Raw genomic sequence first — 15,521 nt, forward strand, 5'->3', positions numbered from 1 at the left:
CGGCCGGGGTCGCGTCGGGAATCCGCCTGGCCTCGGGATTGCAAGCTCTCTTCCGTCGTCCTGCTGAGGGCTCCCTGCTTGTTTGCTTTTTTTCTTTCCTTAAGGAGAAGGAGGGCGTAAGGAAGGAATGGCCAGAGTGCTGGCTGGACGCCAACTGGGACATTTCTGATGTGGGGAGCACAGTAGCAATTCTATCTCCTTCTGTTGCTGCTGTAGGTTGAGTTTGTTTCCGAAAGCTCCTCCTCCCTTAATTGACCAGTGGGTTTGGCAGACTTTGGCTGAAATGTGTTAGTTTGACCCCTTAGGGTCCTTTCTCCGCCGCCGCACTCTCTGCTCCTCCTTTTTTTCTTTTTTCTTTTTTTTTCTTTTTGAGGAATCGTTCTCCATCCCTGCTCAGGATGGAAGTTTTGAAGATCTGTGTCCTTAGAAGAAGTGCTTGTGCCGCCGCCTGCTTCTGGAGAAGGAAAGTTATCCCAAAGCCACCGTTTAGAGGCATTAGTACTACGTCTGCGAGGAGCACTGTCATGCCCGCTTGGGTGATAGATAAATATGGAAAGAATGAAGTCCTTCGGTTCACCCAGAACATGATGTTACCTATCATACACTATCCAAACGAAGTCATTATCAAAGTCCATGCTGCCAGTGTAAATCCTATAGATGTTAATATGAGAAGTAAGTTGTCCAGGTTTGTTGGTTTTTTCAGATTAAAAATTCACGGGGCGCACAGGTGTTTTGTTGTTTTTGTTTTGAAACGAGAGTTCGTTGTCTAGCCCAGGCTGGCCTCCAGCACATTGTATACCCCTGATGGGTCTCCACTTCGCAGCCTCCTCTTCTGCCTCTCCAGTCCTGGGATGCAGTAGGGGCTGGACTACCATTCCTAGTTAATAGACTACATTTTGGTTGGCTTGAAGGAGTCATTTAGGTTTCCTATTACATGTATTTATTTTGTGTTTGGGTGTGTGGAACAGGGCACAAGTGGAGGTCAAAGGACATCTTGTGGGAGTGGGTTTCCACCTCCCACCGTGTAGGCTCAGGCTTGGTGGCAAACACCTCTTTAGGCAGAGCCATCCAGAACCGAGTAGGTTTCTGGTAACATCCCTGCAAATATTTCCCAAGTTATGGCGTCACAACTGCCAAGGTTTACTTTAATCTTTTGGTAAATGTGTTTGCTTGCCATGTAAGTTGGGACTGAGAGGTGATACCTACTGTTGATTTGCTCTGTGGTAATTTTAGGGTACAGCACAGGTTCCAGAGTTTGGTGATGTTTCCCCATCAGTTCAGTGTTTGGGTTTATGTCATTTCTGTGTCCTTCTTGCTGTCCCACTGTTCACAGCTTCTGCTATGGGCCCAGTGGGCCAAGCCACAGAGCGGGACTCCTGATATGGGCACAGCATCCTCGTCATCTCTCATATCCCCACCCCCAGCTAAAATGTGTTTTCTTGTTATACACCTGTTGAAGCTGGGATAATGTTATCCTGTTTTCTCTTGCTGGGTCATACTGAAAACCTTGGAGAGAGCATTCCTTAAATGTATTCTTTTATTCTATACTGTGATTCTATTACAGTGCTGAACAGATTGATTTGTATTTACAAATTACTTTAATTCTGGAAAAAAACTATCAAAAATATTGTCAGTGCTGCTTATGGGAACGCATCCATGTCTTCTGAAGATGACCATGTTAGATGACTAATTCCCAGGCAGTTAACCACCTAGTGTTAAGGAAGATGCCGTATGCTTAGCTCTGGGTCAGTGCTCTGAAGGGCTCGTGGGGGCCTCCAGTGCCTTCAGCGCCTCAGCAACAATGTTCATGTATGACTTAGTGTGGGACAAACTTAGTTTTTATGTTTGCATATGTTCATATGTGTGTGTGCTTGTGTGCGCACAAATGTGCATGCATGTGAGCATGTATGTGTATGTGTGTGAGCATTGTGTGAGTGCCTGTGATTGTGTCTATTTGTGTTTGTATATGTATATGTGCATGCAAGTGTGTGTGTGGATTGTCTGGTCACCAATTAAGTTTAAAGGAGAAGAAAATGTTAAGATCAACTTTACTTTTTCTCAAGAAATGATGTAATAGAGTAGCAATTCTCAAACTAGACTTTAAGTCTCATTGGTTCCTAAAAAATGACTGACTTTTATGTAAGCTATAACCATCTTATTAGGAATTTGAACAGATTCTGAAGTATTTACTTATTTATTTATTTATTTTGATTTGGTTTTTTTCGAGATAGGATTTCTCTGTATAGCCCTGGCTGTCCTGGAACTCACTCTGTAGACCAGGCTGGCCTCGAACTCAGAAATCTGCCTGCCTCTGCCTCCCAGAGTGCTGGGATTACAGGCGTGCATCACCACTGCCCAGCAGTTTTAAAATGTAGTAAATACAAAATTAAAACGGGAGAAAAGTATGAACTAGCTGAGAGATAGAGATGTACAGCACTCTGTTGGGCAGTGGTTGATATAGCCCAGGATTTAACTCCAAAGAGGTTTCTGGAATAGAACTATTTATGTCAGTGATGGCCCGGCGGGGAAAGGCACTTGCTGGCAAGCTGAGAGACCCAAGTTCATTCCCTGTGATTTGCATGGAAGAAGGAGAGAAGTCACCATGGAAAGGTTCCTGTGTCACATTTTGCTATGCCCTAAATAAATACAGTTTAATATGATATAAAAATTATTTTCCAAAATAAGTAAGGAAATTTATTGGAATGATTAGTACTGTTTTATACTTCAGTACTTCTTTGATGCCAGTTTACTACAACATCTGGATTTTCATACATGGTTCTGTATTCTGTTACCCTGTTGTTTGAAATAATGATGAAAATGTTGCCCTGTTCAGACTGTTGGAAAAGAAGACACTTTTTTTAGACTCATTGTTCAGATTGCAGGCATTCGGAACCTGGAGAGCCTCTGGATCTGGGGAGTCACATCCAGATTCATAGATGTTAGGTTAGCACAGTGACCCCCTAGAGCTGTGGTGCTGAGGAGAGCAGCCACCAGCCCTCGGCTGTGAGAGAGGATGCTGAAGTGCAGTCACTGTAAACACTCTAGCCTCAAATACTTAGCAAGACAGAAAACAGTTAAACTTGTCTTAGATTTTTATCAGGGACAGCTTATGGCTCAGTGGTAGTAATTCCTCTGCATAGCCGTGTAAGGCCCTGGGCATGATCTCCAGTGTTAACAGCAACAAACAACCATAAAACAAAAGTCAGGAATTTTATATTAATTACATGTTATCTTGATAATACTGTGGATATTTGAGTAAAGTATTCCTAAAATTACTTTTCTTTTATCTGGTAAAATAAGGACTAGTAGCGTTTCTTCAGAGGAAGAAATTTGGAGAAAGGTTTGGAGTCTTAAAATGTTTGTAGTTGGAAAATCCCTGAAACCAGGGAGATAGCTCAGGTGATAGCTGCCTGACCAGAGCCCTGGTTTGAGCTCTAGCACTGGACAAGCAGGGCGTGGCAGTGCACACCTGGAGTCCTGGCACCGCATTGCAGATCTAGAGAATGGGAAGGTCAAGGTCATACTCTGATTCACTGAAGTCTGAGTTGGCCTAGGTCCTCTCAGAACTGCAGACAAACAGTTTACAAATAGTTGGGGAATCAGCTGGGGAACTGGGAGCTCAAGGCCATCTAGGGCTAGGCCATTAAAGTGTCTCCAAAAACCAAAATAACAAGAACAACAACAATAATAATGCATTGGAAATACCTTTCCTTTCTTGTCTACTTTAACTGTTTTCCAGTGCGGGGAGGGGGCCATTTCAACTCTCCCCTCTAGCTTCGTGTAGATGTAATGACTGATACTCCTAGATGCATATGATTTACCTTCATTCTAAATTTTCTTATTTTTACATTGGGCTTGAAGGTAATTCTGTTTATAAGATATACATATACAGTCTGTGCTGTGTATAGTTTCATTTCAATAGAGTGGCTGGGTCCAGATGTTTCTTGGCTACTGTTTCGTGTAATACTATAGCACATTTTACTTTTATAGATTATTTTTGAGATGATCTGGTGTCTAACTACTTGACTGCGTAATACCATTTGTAAGTTATCCTTCAGTTCTTGACTGCTTTTTGAGACAGTATTATTGTTGCAGAAGATACCTGAAAATGGTAACTTTGGGAAATATTTGAGTAGAAAATTATTTCCCTTGAGAAGAAAACAAGAGACACATCTATTATGATAGATAAAGGCTGCTTTTCTGAAAATGGCCACTACCATTAGACATAAAATAATAAATCATAGAAATTACCAAATCAATGAATAACTTAAAAATAATATAACCAACAGTATATACAACACATTTTGCTTTCTTTAGATGGGATTAAAATCTCTGAAATTGAGGGAATCTTGGGGATTTTCTAACTTAGCCCAACTCTGAACGAATTATGCCCCTGCCAGGGGAGGCCCTCTTATTTTTTGTGAAGAGTCCCTTGTAGGTGGACTAGCCCAGTCCTCGTGTCTGTGTTCCCTAAGCACTGAGATGACAGGTGTGCACACGCCACCACCCACAGCTGGGACGATGAATTTAAACCCTATTTTGTCACCAAACAGGTTCCGTTTGTCATGACTAGCTAGGCTTAGCTGCTCTTGGTATATAGCATATTAAGCTTATTGAGAAAACTGTGGGAAACAACCTGAACTGTTGGCTTGGGACCTCAGAAAGGGCTGGAACTTTTCTTCAAGTTTACAACTAAATTGTGTCCACTTCTGCTGTCCAAACCACAAAGAGTTTCGGTGAGTAAATTGCTGTGTCTTAGTAGAGGGAAATAAATAAAGACAGGCAAAAAGAACCTGTGCCCTCTCGAGTCTCTGTTCTGTGACGGAGTGCAGCTCAAGCTAGCCAGAGGGCAAATGTGGAATGGTGCAGAAGGACCAGCAGCCTAGATTTTTCTGGCAGTATCCCAACTTTCATTTTTTCCCATGTGGCTTGATTTTTTTTTTTTTTTTTAATTAGAAAAACAACTTGTGTAGACTCCCCACCTGCCAGCCTCTGTCTGTGTCTACCTTTCCTTGTGCTGCGTGGACCGGTTGTCACTGTCCCTCTGGGACCAACCTTCTGCTTGTCATTCTGAGCCCATCCTCTCCCCTTCCTGGGGCACCTGTTCTCTCCTGCATTTCTGTTTTCTTTTGTACTGGGTCACTCACACAAGCTACGACTTTATCATTATTATTATTTCTTTCTTCTGCCATGGTGGTCTGTGTTGTTATACATACTTTTGGTTTTCCGAGACAGGGTTTCTCTGTGTAGCCCTGGCTGTCCTGGAACTCACTCTGTATACCAGTCTGGCCTCGAACTCAGAAATCCACCTGCCTCTGCCTCCCGAGTGCTGGGATTACAGGCGTGCGCCACCACACCCGGCTTATGCATACTTTGTTTAGAATTTTCCTTAGCTGTTTTGGTCTTACTCGAGAACAGCCTTACATATTTTCAAGGCCTTCCTTTGACTCTCAGAACTCCCTGGAAGAGCTAGGCCCAGCTACTGCTTGGGGTTATCATTGCAGATAGAGTAGTTAAATTATTGAACCAAAATACTGGCTTCAGTTTGATTTATCTGTTATTGGTATAAATATCCCTAAAAACAAGATGTGGGTTTGCATATAGTACCACACGCCTTTAATCCTAACACTGGGGAGGCAGAGGCAGATGATCTCTGTGAGGCCGGCTTGATCTACTTAGCAAGTCCAGGTCAACCCAAGGCTACATAGTAAAAGTGTCTCAAAAAACAACAACAACAACAAAAAAAACAACCAATGTCCCCACCCCCATTCTCCACTCCCCACCCCCCATCCCCAGGTATAATGCAATTCGACTTGATCATAAATGGCTCTTTTCCACATAAATTCTTTTTTCTTATTCGAAATTATAATTCTAGATAGATTTTTAGGAGGTGTGGACTAGACTCACACTTATTACTGACACCAGGTACTTTAATGCCCATGACTTCTTTATAACCTGAACATACTTCTTATTTATATTGAGTAGCAGGTACTTTAATATGCAGGCGTTCTTTATATAACTTGAACATTTTTCTTCTTTACCAGACTTAGTATTAAATTAAAACTATTTGTGTGTTGTGTGTGTGTGTGTGTGTGTGTGTGTATGCACGCACAGTGGCACTTAGCTGTGATCCCAACATTTGGGCTGAGACAGGAGGCTGAATACGGCCAGCCTGGGTCACAGCAAGGTCCTATCTGAAAGCTTAAGTTTGTAAAGGAGTAAATTCATGGAGATACCATCTTCATTCACAGGCTGAGTTCCAGAGAAACTTTGAGCAATTGCGATTTTAGTTTAATAAATGTTTGCTGCTTTCTAGGAAAATTTCCTTAAGAGGAACAATGCCTGGTTTTTGTGCTTTACTGCATGGTGGCAAAAACTGTAACGTTTGTTGTGTTAGAGCCTACATTTTGAGTGTCTGACACTGGTCTGCCTGTAATCCTATAGTATTTGAAAACCACTCTGACTCTTTGCTTTAAGACACAGATAAATTGTATTTTTTAGGTGGCTATGGAGCCACAGCTCTAAATATGAAGCGTGATCCTCTGCACATGAAAACCAGAGGAGAAGAGTTTCCGCTGACTCTGGGTCGGGATGTCTCTGGAGTAGTGATGGAGTGTGGGCTTGACGTCAAGTATTTCCAGCCTGGGGATGAGGTGAGCGGGTCCTTTAACTTCCTGTGTCTTTCCTCCCTCCCCTCCCCTCCCCTCTCCTCTCTCATCCCCTTCTGCTTCCCTCTCTCATCCCCTTCTGCTTCCCTCCTGCCCCTTTCTCCTCCCTTCTCCTCCCTCTCCTCCCCCTCTCCTCCCCCTCCTTCCTCTCTCCTCCCCCTCTCCTCCTCCTCTCTTCCCCCCTCCTGCCCCCTCTCCTCCCCCTCTCCTCCCCCTCCTTCCTCTCTCCTCCCCCTCTCCTCCTCCTCTCCTCCTCCTGTCTTCCCCCCTCCTGCCCCCTCTCCTTCCCCTCTCCTCCCCTTCCCCCTGTCTGCCTCCCCCCCCCCCCTTTTCTTTTGTTTTTAGAGACTGGTTTTTATGTAAGATAAACTGATCTCAACTCGTTATCTCTCAACTCGTTACATAGGTAAGTATCTTAGTTACAGTTCTGTTGCCCTGGAGAGATACTATGACCAAGGAACTCTTAGGAAGTGTTTAATTGGGGCTTGCTTATAGTTTCCCAGGTTAGTCCAAGGTTGGGAGCATGCAGGCAGACATGATGCTAGAGAGGTAGCTGAGAGTTTTTACCTACTGATCTAAGAGGCCTTGGGTGTAGCATGGGATTTTGACCTCCGGGACACACCTCCTCCATCAAGGATATAGCTACTCTGACAAGGTCACGCCTTCTAATCCTTGGCAAACAGTTCATCAACTGAGCATGCGAATATATGAGCCTATGGGGGGGGGGTGGGGGTCATTCTCCTTCAAACCATCACAGTGAGGGTACTCTTGAACTTACAATTCTGCTGTGTCTACGTCCCAAAGGCCAGGTTTACTGGCATGTCCTAGCTCCCTAACTCTTTATTCCCCTTTTAAATATGCAATTTTTATTCTCACATATATACATTTTATTTATTTATAAACACCATACATAACATACATCTCTCTCTCTCTCTCTCTCTCTCTCTCTCTCTCTCTCTCTCACACACACACACACACACACACACACACACATTTTTTTTTAGATAGGGTTTTTATGTAATAGCCCTGGCTGTCCTGTTAGTTACTACATTAACTAGGCTGGCTTCAAACTCACAGAGATCTGATTGCTTCTGCCTCCTAAGTGTACCACCATATCCAACTTCTACTTTTTAATTTTTAAAATAATTTTTAGACTGGCTATAGCTGGTCTTGAACTTGCTTGTAGCTGAGGATGGTTTGTGCCTAATCTTCTGCTCTACATCCTAAGTCCTGGGGTGGCAGGTGTGTACAATTCCTCTGGCTCATCCTACTTCCTTTGCAGATAGACGGTCACCACTGTCCTCTGGCCAGAGCACTTTTGTTCCTTGTTTTGAATGGCTGGGGACAGGGTCATCCTGGCTGGGAGCACACCGTGTTAACCCCGCTTGTCTTGCGCTTGTGGCCGGGCCTTGGCCTCCTCAGCACTACAGTTACTGCGTGAGCCACCGTGCCCATGCCCAGTGTATAGTTGAGCTTTCTAACTCTAGTCCTTAAGAACTGGAAGACTTTAGAACAGGTAGGGTTCGGACTACCTGGTTTATTTTGTTGAGTCTTTAAATGATAGTTTCTACTTATGGGTTAGCTGCTTTTGAGATAGCTAAGTTCTAATATAACATATAAGTGCTATAATGTTCTGTGAGTTGTCACTTTGGACATTTTTGCTATGACATAGGAGAGAACTCATAACATAGCCATGTTCTAGTTCCTTTTCACTGAGAAGATTGATCCGTGTAAGTTAGCACAGCCAGGCCAGGGTGCGGGCGAGGAAGCTCTGCAATGAAGTCGACTGGGTGTGGTGCGGTTCATCTGTAATCGCAGCCCTAGGCAGTCCAACATGAGAAGATTAAAAGTTTGCAGTCACTCTGGGCTACCCAATGAGATCGGTCTCCAGAATATATATAAGTAAGGAGACGTTGAGAACGATAGTTAGTAAGTGCAGAGGCAATACTCAAGCCCCGGAAAAGCCTTGCTGACTGCGGCAGGATATTTTAGTGTGTGCTTCCAATGTGGTTTGAGTTGATACCTCCAGAGTCATACTCAGCACAAAATTTGTATCATGTTAAACTTAACTTTTTTGTACTAGAGCCCCTCCCCTCCTCTGGGTAGCCGTGTATTAGGGAATATCTTCCTGCTTAGCTTCAATCAGAAATTTCTGTATCTAATAAAGCTGTCTGGCTCTGTGTTTCAGGTCTGGGCTGCAGTTCCTCCTTGGAAACAAGGCACTCTCTCAGAATTTGTTGTGGTCAGTGGGAATGAGGTAACTACTGTCTGCTGAAATGCATAGCTGTGTAAGAATGACTCTAGAGTCCCTGGTGGCTTTTCAGATTAGCTTCATGTTTTGGAGCTAAAATAAAGAATAGGAACCTTTGAAAGGGTGGGAAATATTTGGTGTTTTTGTTAGCACTGCCTGCCAGAGCAGCCATCTTTATCCCATAGAGCAGAGACTTGGACGGAGATTTGGAGGCCCGCCAGTTTCTCCCCTCCGCCCCGAATGGACCACGTAGATCCACGGGAGAGGTGTGGAGGTGTCAGGCTGTGCAGAGTGGCTGCAGAAGCTTTAGAGTGAAGGGACCTAGGTCTAGATAGAGAGGAGCGGTTAACATTGAGGGAATGGGCCACAGAAGGAAGCCTGGGGGAGGGGTTACAGGGTGGGGAAAGGCTAGAACATTGCTTTCCAGAAAACAGTAAGGAAGCAGTTAATTTCAAAAACTAATTAAAATGTGTTTTTCGGGATTTGCAGTTTGTTTGAATTTAACTCTGGGTATATAGTTGGGTCTCACATGAACCCCATCTGAGGTCTTTTAAAAGAAACAGTGAAGTATCTGTATCTAATAGTGTGTCCTGCAAAGCATGACTGAGCCTCTGAGAGGCAGGCGAAGAGCTGCTTGGATTCTGAGACACCTGGAGTAGGTGTACAGCAAACACCGAACCAGAGTAGTTTATTAAGTTCTCTGTGCGAATTCTTGCTTTCCTGAGAGGTTAAAGGTGCTTAGCCATCTATGGAGGCTTACAAGCTCCTCCTCAGCGTTGACCATTTTCTTTCAATGTAGGTTTCACACAAGCCCAAGTCGCTCACTCATACTCAAGCTGCCTCTCTGCCGTATGTGGCTCTCACAGCCTGGTCTGCCATAAACAAGGTCGGCGGCCTGAGTGACAGGAACTGCATGGGGAAGCGGTAAGTGGCCCATGGCGATCTCTGAGGGTCTGGTTCTGTAGGGTAGATCTGCTCATGCTGAGATTACCATTAGCTGCATGGGCGGTTATGCTAACACTTGATACATTTTATTTTAAAGCCGCATTCTCAGCAGATTGGATGGGGAATACAAGATGTATAGTTGGGATCTCTAGGAGTCAGAATCTCCTATTTTAGAGCGTTTAAACTTTTTCCCTTACATATATGTGTACTGCATGCATGCTCGTGTGAGTTTATGTGCACCAGATGCATGCAGGGGCCTTGGCCAGAGGAAAGCACTAGATCTCTTGGAGCTGGAGTTACAGGAGCCACGCAGTCTGCGCCCTAAAAGGGAGCCTGTGTCCTCGAAAGAGCACAAGTGGTCATCACAGCTGAGTCATCTCTTGAGCACTGGGGCAAAATTTTCTATGTGAACCTCCTGAGACGAGGCTCAGCTTTTGTGAGGCTACTAGAAAGGGTGAGGGCCTTGTGCTGTGTGTAAAGATCACGCCGAGCTGAGAGTAGTGCTTTCTGCCCTGGCCTGGGCATGCTCACAAGTTTGTCAATGGTAGTGAGCCTACCAACGGCTGTTGAAGCTTCTTGAGCTCCCTTCGAGGCTGGTGCTGATGCTCTAGTGACAAGAATAGAGGCTGGCTTAGGCCAGCTGGGATGCAGTGACAGCCTGGGCTCAGTTGTCCTTCTACAGTTTCTGCCGCCAGTGATCAACCAGGGTCCGAGATGTTCAGGAGAGTGAGGTGTTCCGAGGGAGCAAGAGGGAGGCCTCAGTCCATCTAACTGTATTCCGGCATATTGTTAGATTGTCTGCTGGTTACAAATTACAGAGTTTTATTCATTATTTTACCCAATTTACAAACTTATCATGGTTATGTATGCACAAGAACAACCAGTGTGCAAGGGGCAGGTCGTACAGATAGCCACAGAGGCTCTGAAGTAAACCCCGTGGAGCCAGGGACTCTTAGCTCCTTATTCATGTTCTGATTCTGCTGCTTCATAGCTGGGTGACCCAGTCAGTCATTTCTCTGAGTTTTGTTTTTCTTAAAGATCAAGTGAGATTATACAGATAAAGATGGTGACACTCAATAAATGGTGGCGTCTGCTATTAACAAGGACATTATAGTGTAGTTAGTATTTTAGGAAGTTGACCTAGGGACCAGTGAACTGGCCCTGTAGAAGAAGGTGCTTCGGCTGACCTGATAGCTGGAGGTCACTCCCAGCCTTGGACAATATGCAAAGGAGAGAATGCACCCCTCCCCCCAAAATGTTAAATATTAACATTATTTAACATAAATGTTAACTTATGCTAATTTAACATCCAAGTGAAAAAGCTCTTTTATAAAGAAAGTTGACAGTAAAAATCACGATTGTTGTCTATTTGTCGGTAGGAAAGTAGGTTATTCTGGACCAGTTAGTCACTGAAAGGAGGGGGAGACCTGTAGGTAATACTGGAATAAAATAACACAGTTTTTGTTATTGCTGTTTTTCAATACGCTCGTTTGTGTATGTGTGGGGAGGGGGTGTGCACTATCAGAGGGCAACGTGCTGGTTCCCTCCTTCTACCACGTGGCCCTCACATGGAGCTCAGGTCCCCAGGTGGGGTGGCAGGTGACTTTACCCGCTGACCCAGCTCTCCAGCCCCACACTTGTTTTCTTTATTTCTTATTACAATTAAAGCCTGTGCCACTCTGCTTTCCCGTTATGAAACATCACACTTTAATGCGGGCACTAAAGCACCGCATTTGCATACGGTTAGGCTTTATTTCTGATGAGGCGCTGCAGTGCAGCTCAGAATTAAAGGCAAAGGTGCTGCAGTGCAGCTCAGAATTAAAGGCAAATGTTTATTCTAAAGGCCGACCCTCTTTCTCCAGTTTTCATGGGTTATCTATCGGTTCCGAGGTTCAAATGGAGCAGATCTGACCACAGGTTTTATCTCTTCCAAACCTGTAGAGATCTTGCAGATGTTTAGACACTTATTGGAAGTGTTATTGTTTTGATTCCTTTCCCTTAAGAATCATGGACTCACTGTGCCCATGTGGCTGTGTGTATGGCATTGTTGCAGACCTCTTGTTTCTTTGCTGGTACAGGGCTCTCAGAACAGGTTTTGCTATACTGTAAAAAAAAATGTAGGGACAGTGTCTTAGGGTTTCATTGATGTAAAGAGACACCATGACCGTGGCAACTCTTTTATAGGACAACATTTAATTGGGGCTGGCTTACACGTTCAGAGGTTCAGTCCGTTATCTTCACAGCAGAAAGCATGGCAGAGTCCAGGCAGGCATGGTGCTGGAGGAGCTGAGAGTTCTACCTCTTGATCTGAAGGCAGCCGGGAGGAGAGACTGTACCACCCTGGGTGTAGCTTGAACATATGAGACCTCAAGCCCAGCCCCAGAGCGACACACTTCCTCCAACAAGGCCACACCTCCTAATAGTGCTGCTCCCTGTGGTTCCAGCATTCGAGCACATGAGATTACGGGGGCCATACCTATTCATCCTACCACAGACAGAAATCTAACTGCTTTTCCTTAGATTTATCACTGTCAGTGCCCACCTTGGTGTTCATTTATGTAATTATTTGGCTTACTGTTACTGTCTGTTAAAGCCTAGTACTGGGGAATCTACTAGCCCTGGGATCTACTCTCTTGTCTGCTGTTACCTCACCAAGTGGCCGTATGCTGTTTGTGGTCTCTTTGCTGTTTCCTCGGAGTGTCTGAACATAGCATCCTAGGTTGTAAGAAGAGCTTTGAGAAGTGGGAGAATTTTATGTCTTTAAAGTCATTACATACTTTAAAAATGTAAACAGAATATGAATTATATTTTATGAATATGTATATTTAATTTCCTTGCGTGTGAGAGCATGTGCACACCACAGTGTGTACATGGAGTTCAGAGGACAGTGCTTGGAAGATGGTTCCTGCCACCACATAGGTTCTGGCAACAAACTCTGCTTTTCAGACTTGGTGGCAAATGCCTTCACCCAGTGCTTTATCTTAGCAGCCCCAAGGCCATTAAATACAAATATTATCTGTTAACTGGTACAGTCCCTGTGAGAACTAAACTGGAGTGCAATTCCTTGAGGAGCCTCGGTCATTGGCGTCAGGGATTTCTTTCCATGTGCCTCATTCCCTTCCTCTCCTAGAACAAACTACTACAAAGTGGTGGTTTATAAACAACAGAAATGTATTCCTCACATTTCTGGAGTTTAGAAAGGACAATTGGCATTTGATGGTCCCAGAAATATCAGCTTGGTGGAATTATTACATGTGAGTTACAATAATACCCTACCTCTCCAGTTACTTAGTTGTGACAATCACAAGAAATGGGAGTAACTTAAAATACTGTAAACATGCAAGCACGTGTGTGCATGCGCATGCACGCGTGTTTGTGTGTGTGTGTGTGTGTATGTGTATATGATGGAAGCCTTGAGCCATACACATGGTCTTTCCCTCAAACTCCGTTGTAAATTGGTTTACATAACCATAAACGATACCAACCGTTTTATTGATTGGTAGAGCTATGGGCACACCTGGGCATCATGCTCTGCCAGAAATTCAGCTCTTGCTGGGAAAATCGTATTCATGGTGTTTGGCAGAAGCAGTAAAAAGTGTTAGAGATTAAAGTATACCTGCTCCACAAAATAAATTTCACGTTTGAATTGTGCCCACTTGAAACTCAGTTCATTGATAGGAATGCTTTGCAGGTTTTGGTGTTTGGTTTGGTTTCTATTCTGAGATTAGGATCTTTGTCAGGTCCTGTAAATTGGCTGCCTCACTCTGTTCACAGAATTAGACAGGCTGAAAGTGAACAGCGTTCACTCCCTGTCCCTAATGCACAGCGTGCTTACTTTGAAATTAGGGTGTCCACCTGGTGATCCCCCAGCTTCCTTCAGGTTGTGCTTGCAGGTGCCTGTTCTGACGTTTGTCACCCTTCTTTCTTTCCACTCTGTCTCTGCCGCTCCTGTGGAAAATAAGCCTCCCACTGGAGTCTTCCTCTGCACTGAAAGTTTTTAAAGTTGTATTTGCCTATGTATATGTGTCATAGCATGCACAGGGAGGCCTTAGGACAACTTGCAAAAGTCAGTTCCCTCCTTCCACATGTGTGTTCTGGGGACTGCACTCAGGGCTAGCAGCATGCGTCTTTACCAGCTAAGCCCTCTCACAGACTCTTAAAAAGGTCTGTGTGGGGTGATGTGCTGGTGCCTGTCCTACCCATGTGCTGAGGGCAGAGGACACCTTCTGTTGAGATTGAGTTTTCCTTCAGGTCCCTACCTGCTGAGCAATCTTGCCAGATTGCAGTAGGTTCTTTCTGTGTGCCCTAGGCTGACTTTCAACATTCGTTCTCCTCCTCAGGCTCCTGAGCGCTGGGATTGCAAGGCTCCTCTCTTCCCCACGGCCTGAGAGGTGTTATTAATCCGCAGCAGCTAGCAAGAACTTTTAATTCCATGCAGAAATGACTTGGACCCACAGACAGTATTTCCCACTAAATCCAAAGCAAATGGCCAAGAGTCCCTCTTATCCGTGCAAGATAACTTCCTGAGTGGATTCTGAGTCTACAGAAAGAATCACTTTATTGATGTGCTCTTGTAAAAGCTATTTAAAACTTAGACATTATTTATTTCTCTAATTTTGAGTTTTTCATTTTGGGGCCACAGTTGAGGGTGGGTAATTAGAATCACAGACTGTGAGACCACAAATAGGAAGCTACCCCTGTGTCTCTGAGTCAGCTGATCATCTGAATCTAGTATGGCTGGTAGAGGGGGAGGGGGAAGGAGCCAGGAGAGGACAGAAGAGACCTCCTCATAGCTGATTGGGATTGGCATAGCTGAGTCTTATTAAATTGCATAAAGACTGTGTATGCAGGGCTGCCGCCAGGGCTCCCTCGTGGCTGACAGGCTCACCCTAACAATGAACCTGACCATTCATCCTGCTTTGAGCATTCCCCGTCTCAGCTATGTTTCCATCAGTATCCCTTCAGCCTGCTTCCGTGGGAAGTGCTCTATAGAGCACAGTTAGGTTAGCCGCCCAGCTCCCACCAGCTTATTGCTGGCTTTAGAGGGTATTTTACCTGCTGCCCTTTTAGAGTTTGACTTTGTTTGTAAAAGAACAGGCCCTGCCCAGGCCCTGCCTGACCCTACACAAAACTAAAGTTTGTGCAGCCAGAAAAATTCGTGTCCACCCTCCATGCCATCTAGAGCCTGCTTCCCTGCGCCTTTGCACTGTGAGGGCGCCCTCAGGTGGCAGTGAGGGGAACTGACACTGGCTGCTGAACCTAACTGCTGCAGAACCTTCCTTTGAGAGATCATTTTGCTGTTTTATTTAGGAAGTGAGTCTGCTTCAGATTAAGGGTTTTGGGGAAGAGACATGTCTGGCAGTTGGACCCCAGGCAGCCATTATATCTGCTCTCCTTTGAACCCTGTCTGTGAAGTGTGTCCTCTTTCCCCCACCCCTGTACAGAAGCAGACAGACTCACCAGGAGGGGCCATGCTAATGCTGGGGTGCTTATAGCAGCAGTGGCCACTGGAAAACGCTCACACCACCAGAGAGGCATTTTCCTCAGCAAATAGCTTATGATTCAAAACTAAGTGTTAGACCAGTGTTAGACAACTAAAAACTTGATTAAATGCCTGTCTTTTCTCTGTCTTAATGTAGATTAAAGGAAAAGTGTGA

At 44.7% G+C, this 15,521-nt stretch overlaps 1 protein-coding gene across 1 annotated transcript in view; it reads left to right on the forward strand.

Moving 5' to 3' along the window:
• Positions 1-108: 108 nt before the first annotated feature.
• Positions 109-15,521, forward strand: part of Rtn4ip1 (reticulon 4 interacting protein 1) — a 40,128-nt gene continuing 24,715 nt past the window's right edge. Inside the window, exons 1-4 of the mRNA XM_052163238.1 lie at positions 109-672; positions 6,502-6,653; positions 8,857-8,925; positions 9,719-9,843. Of these exons, the coding sequence (XP_052019198.1) occupies positions 399-672; positions 6,502-6,653; positions 8,857-8,925; positions 9,719-9,843 (620 nt within the window). The 5' untranslated portion in view covers positions 109-398. The remainder of the gene's footprint in view (positions 673-6,501; positions 6,654-8,856; positions 8,926-9,718; positions 9,844-15,521) is intronic.

Source organism: Apodemus sylvaticus, chromosome 19 (genome assembly GCF_947179515.1).
Source record: "Apodemus sylvaticus chromosome 19, mApoSyl1.1, whole genome shotgun sequence".
Taxonomy (NCBI): domain Eukaryota; kingdom Metazoa; phylum Chordata; class Mammalia; order Rodentia; family Muridae; genus Apodemus; species Apodemus sylvaticus.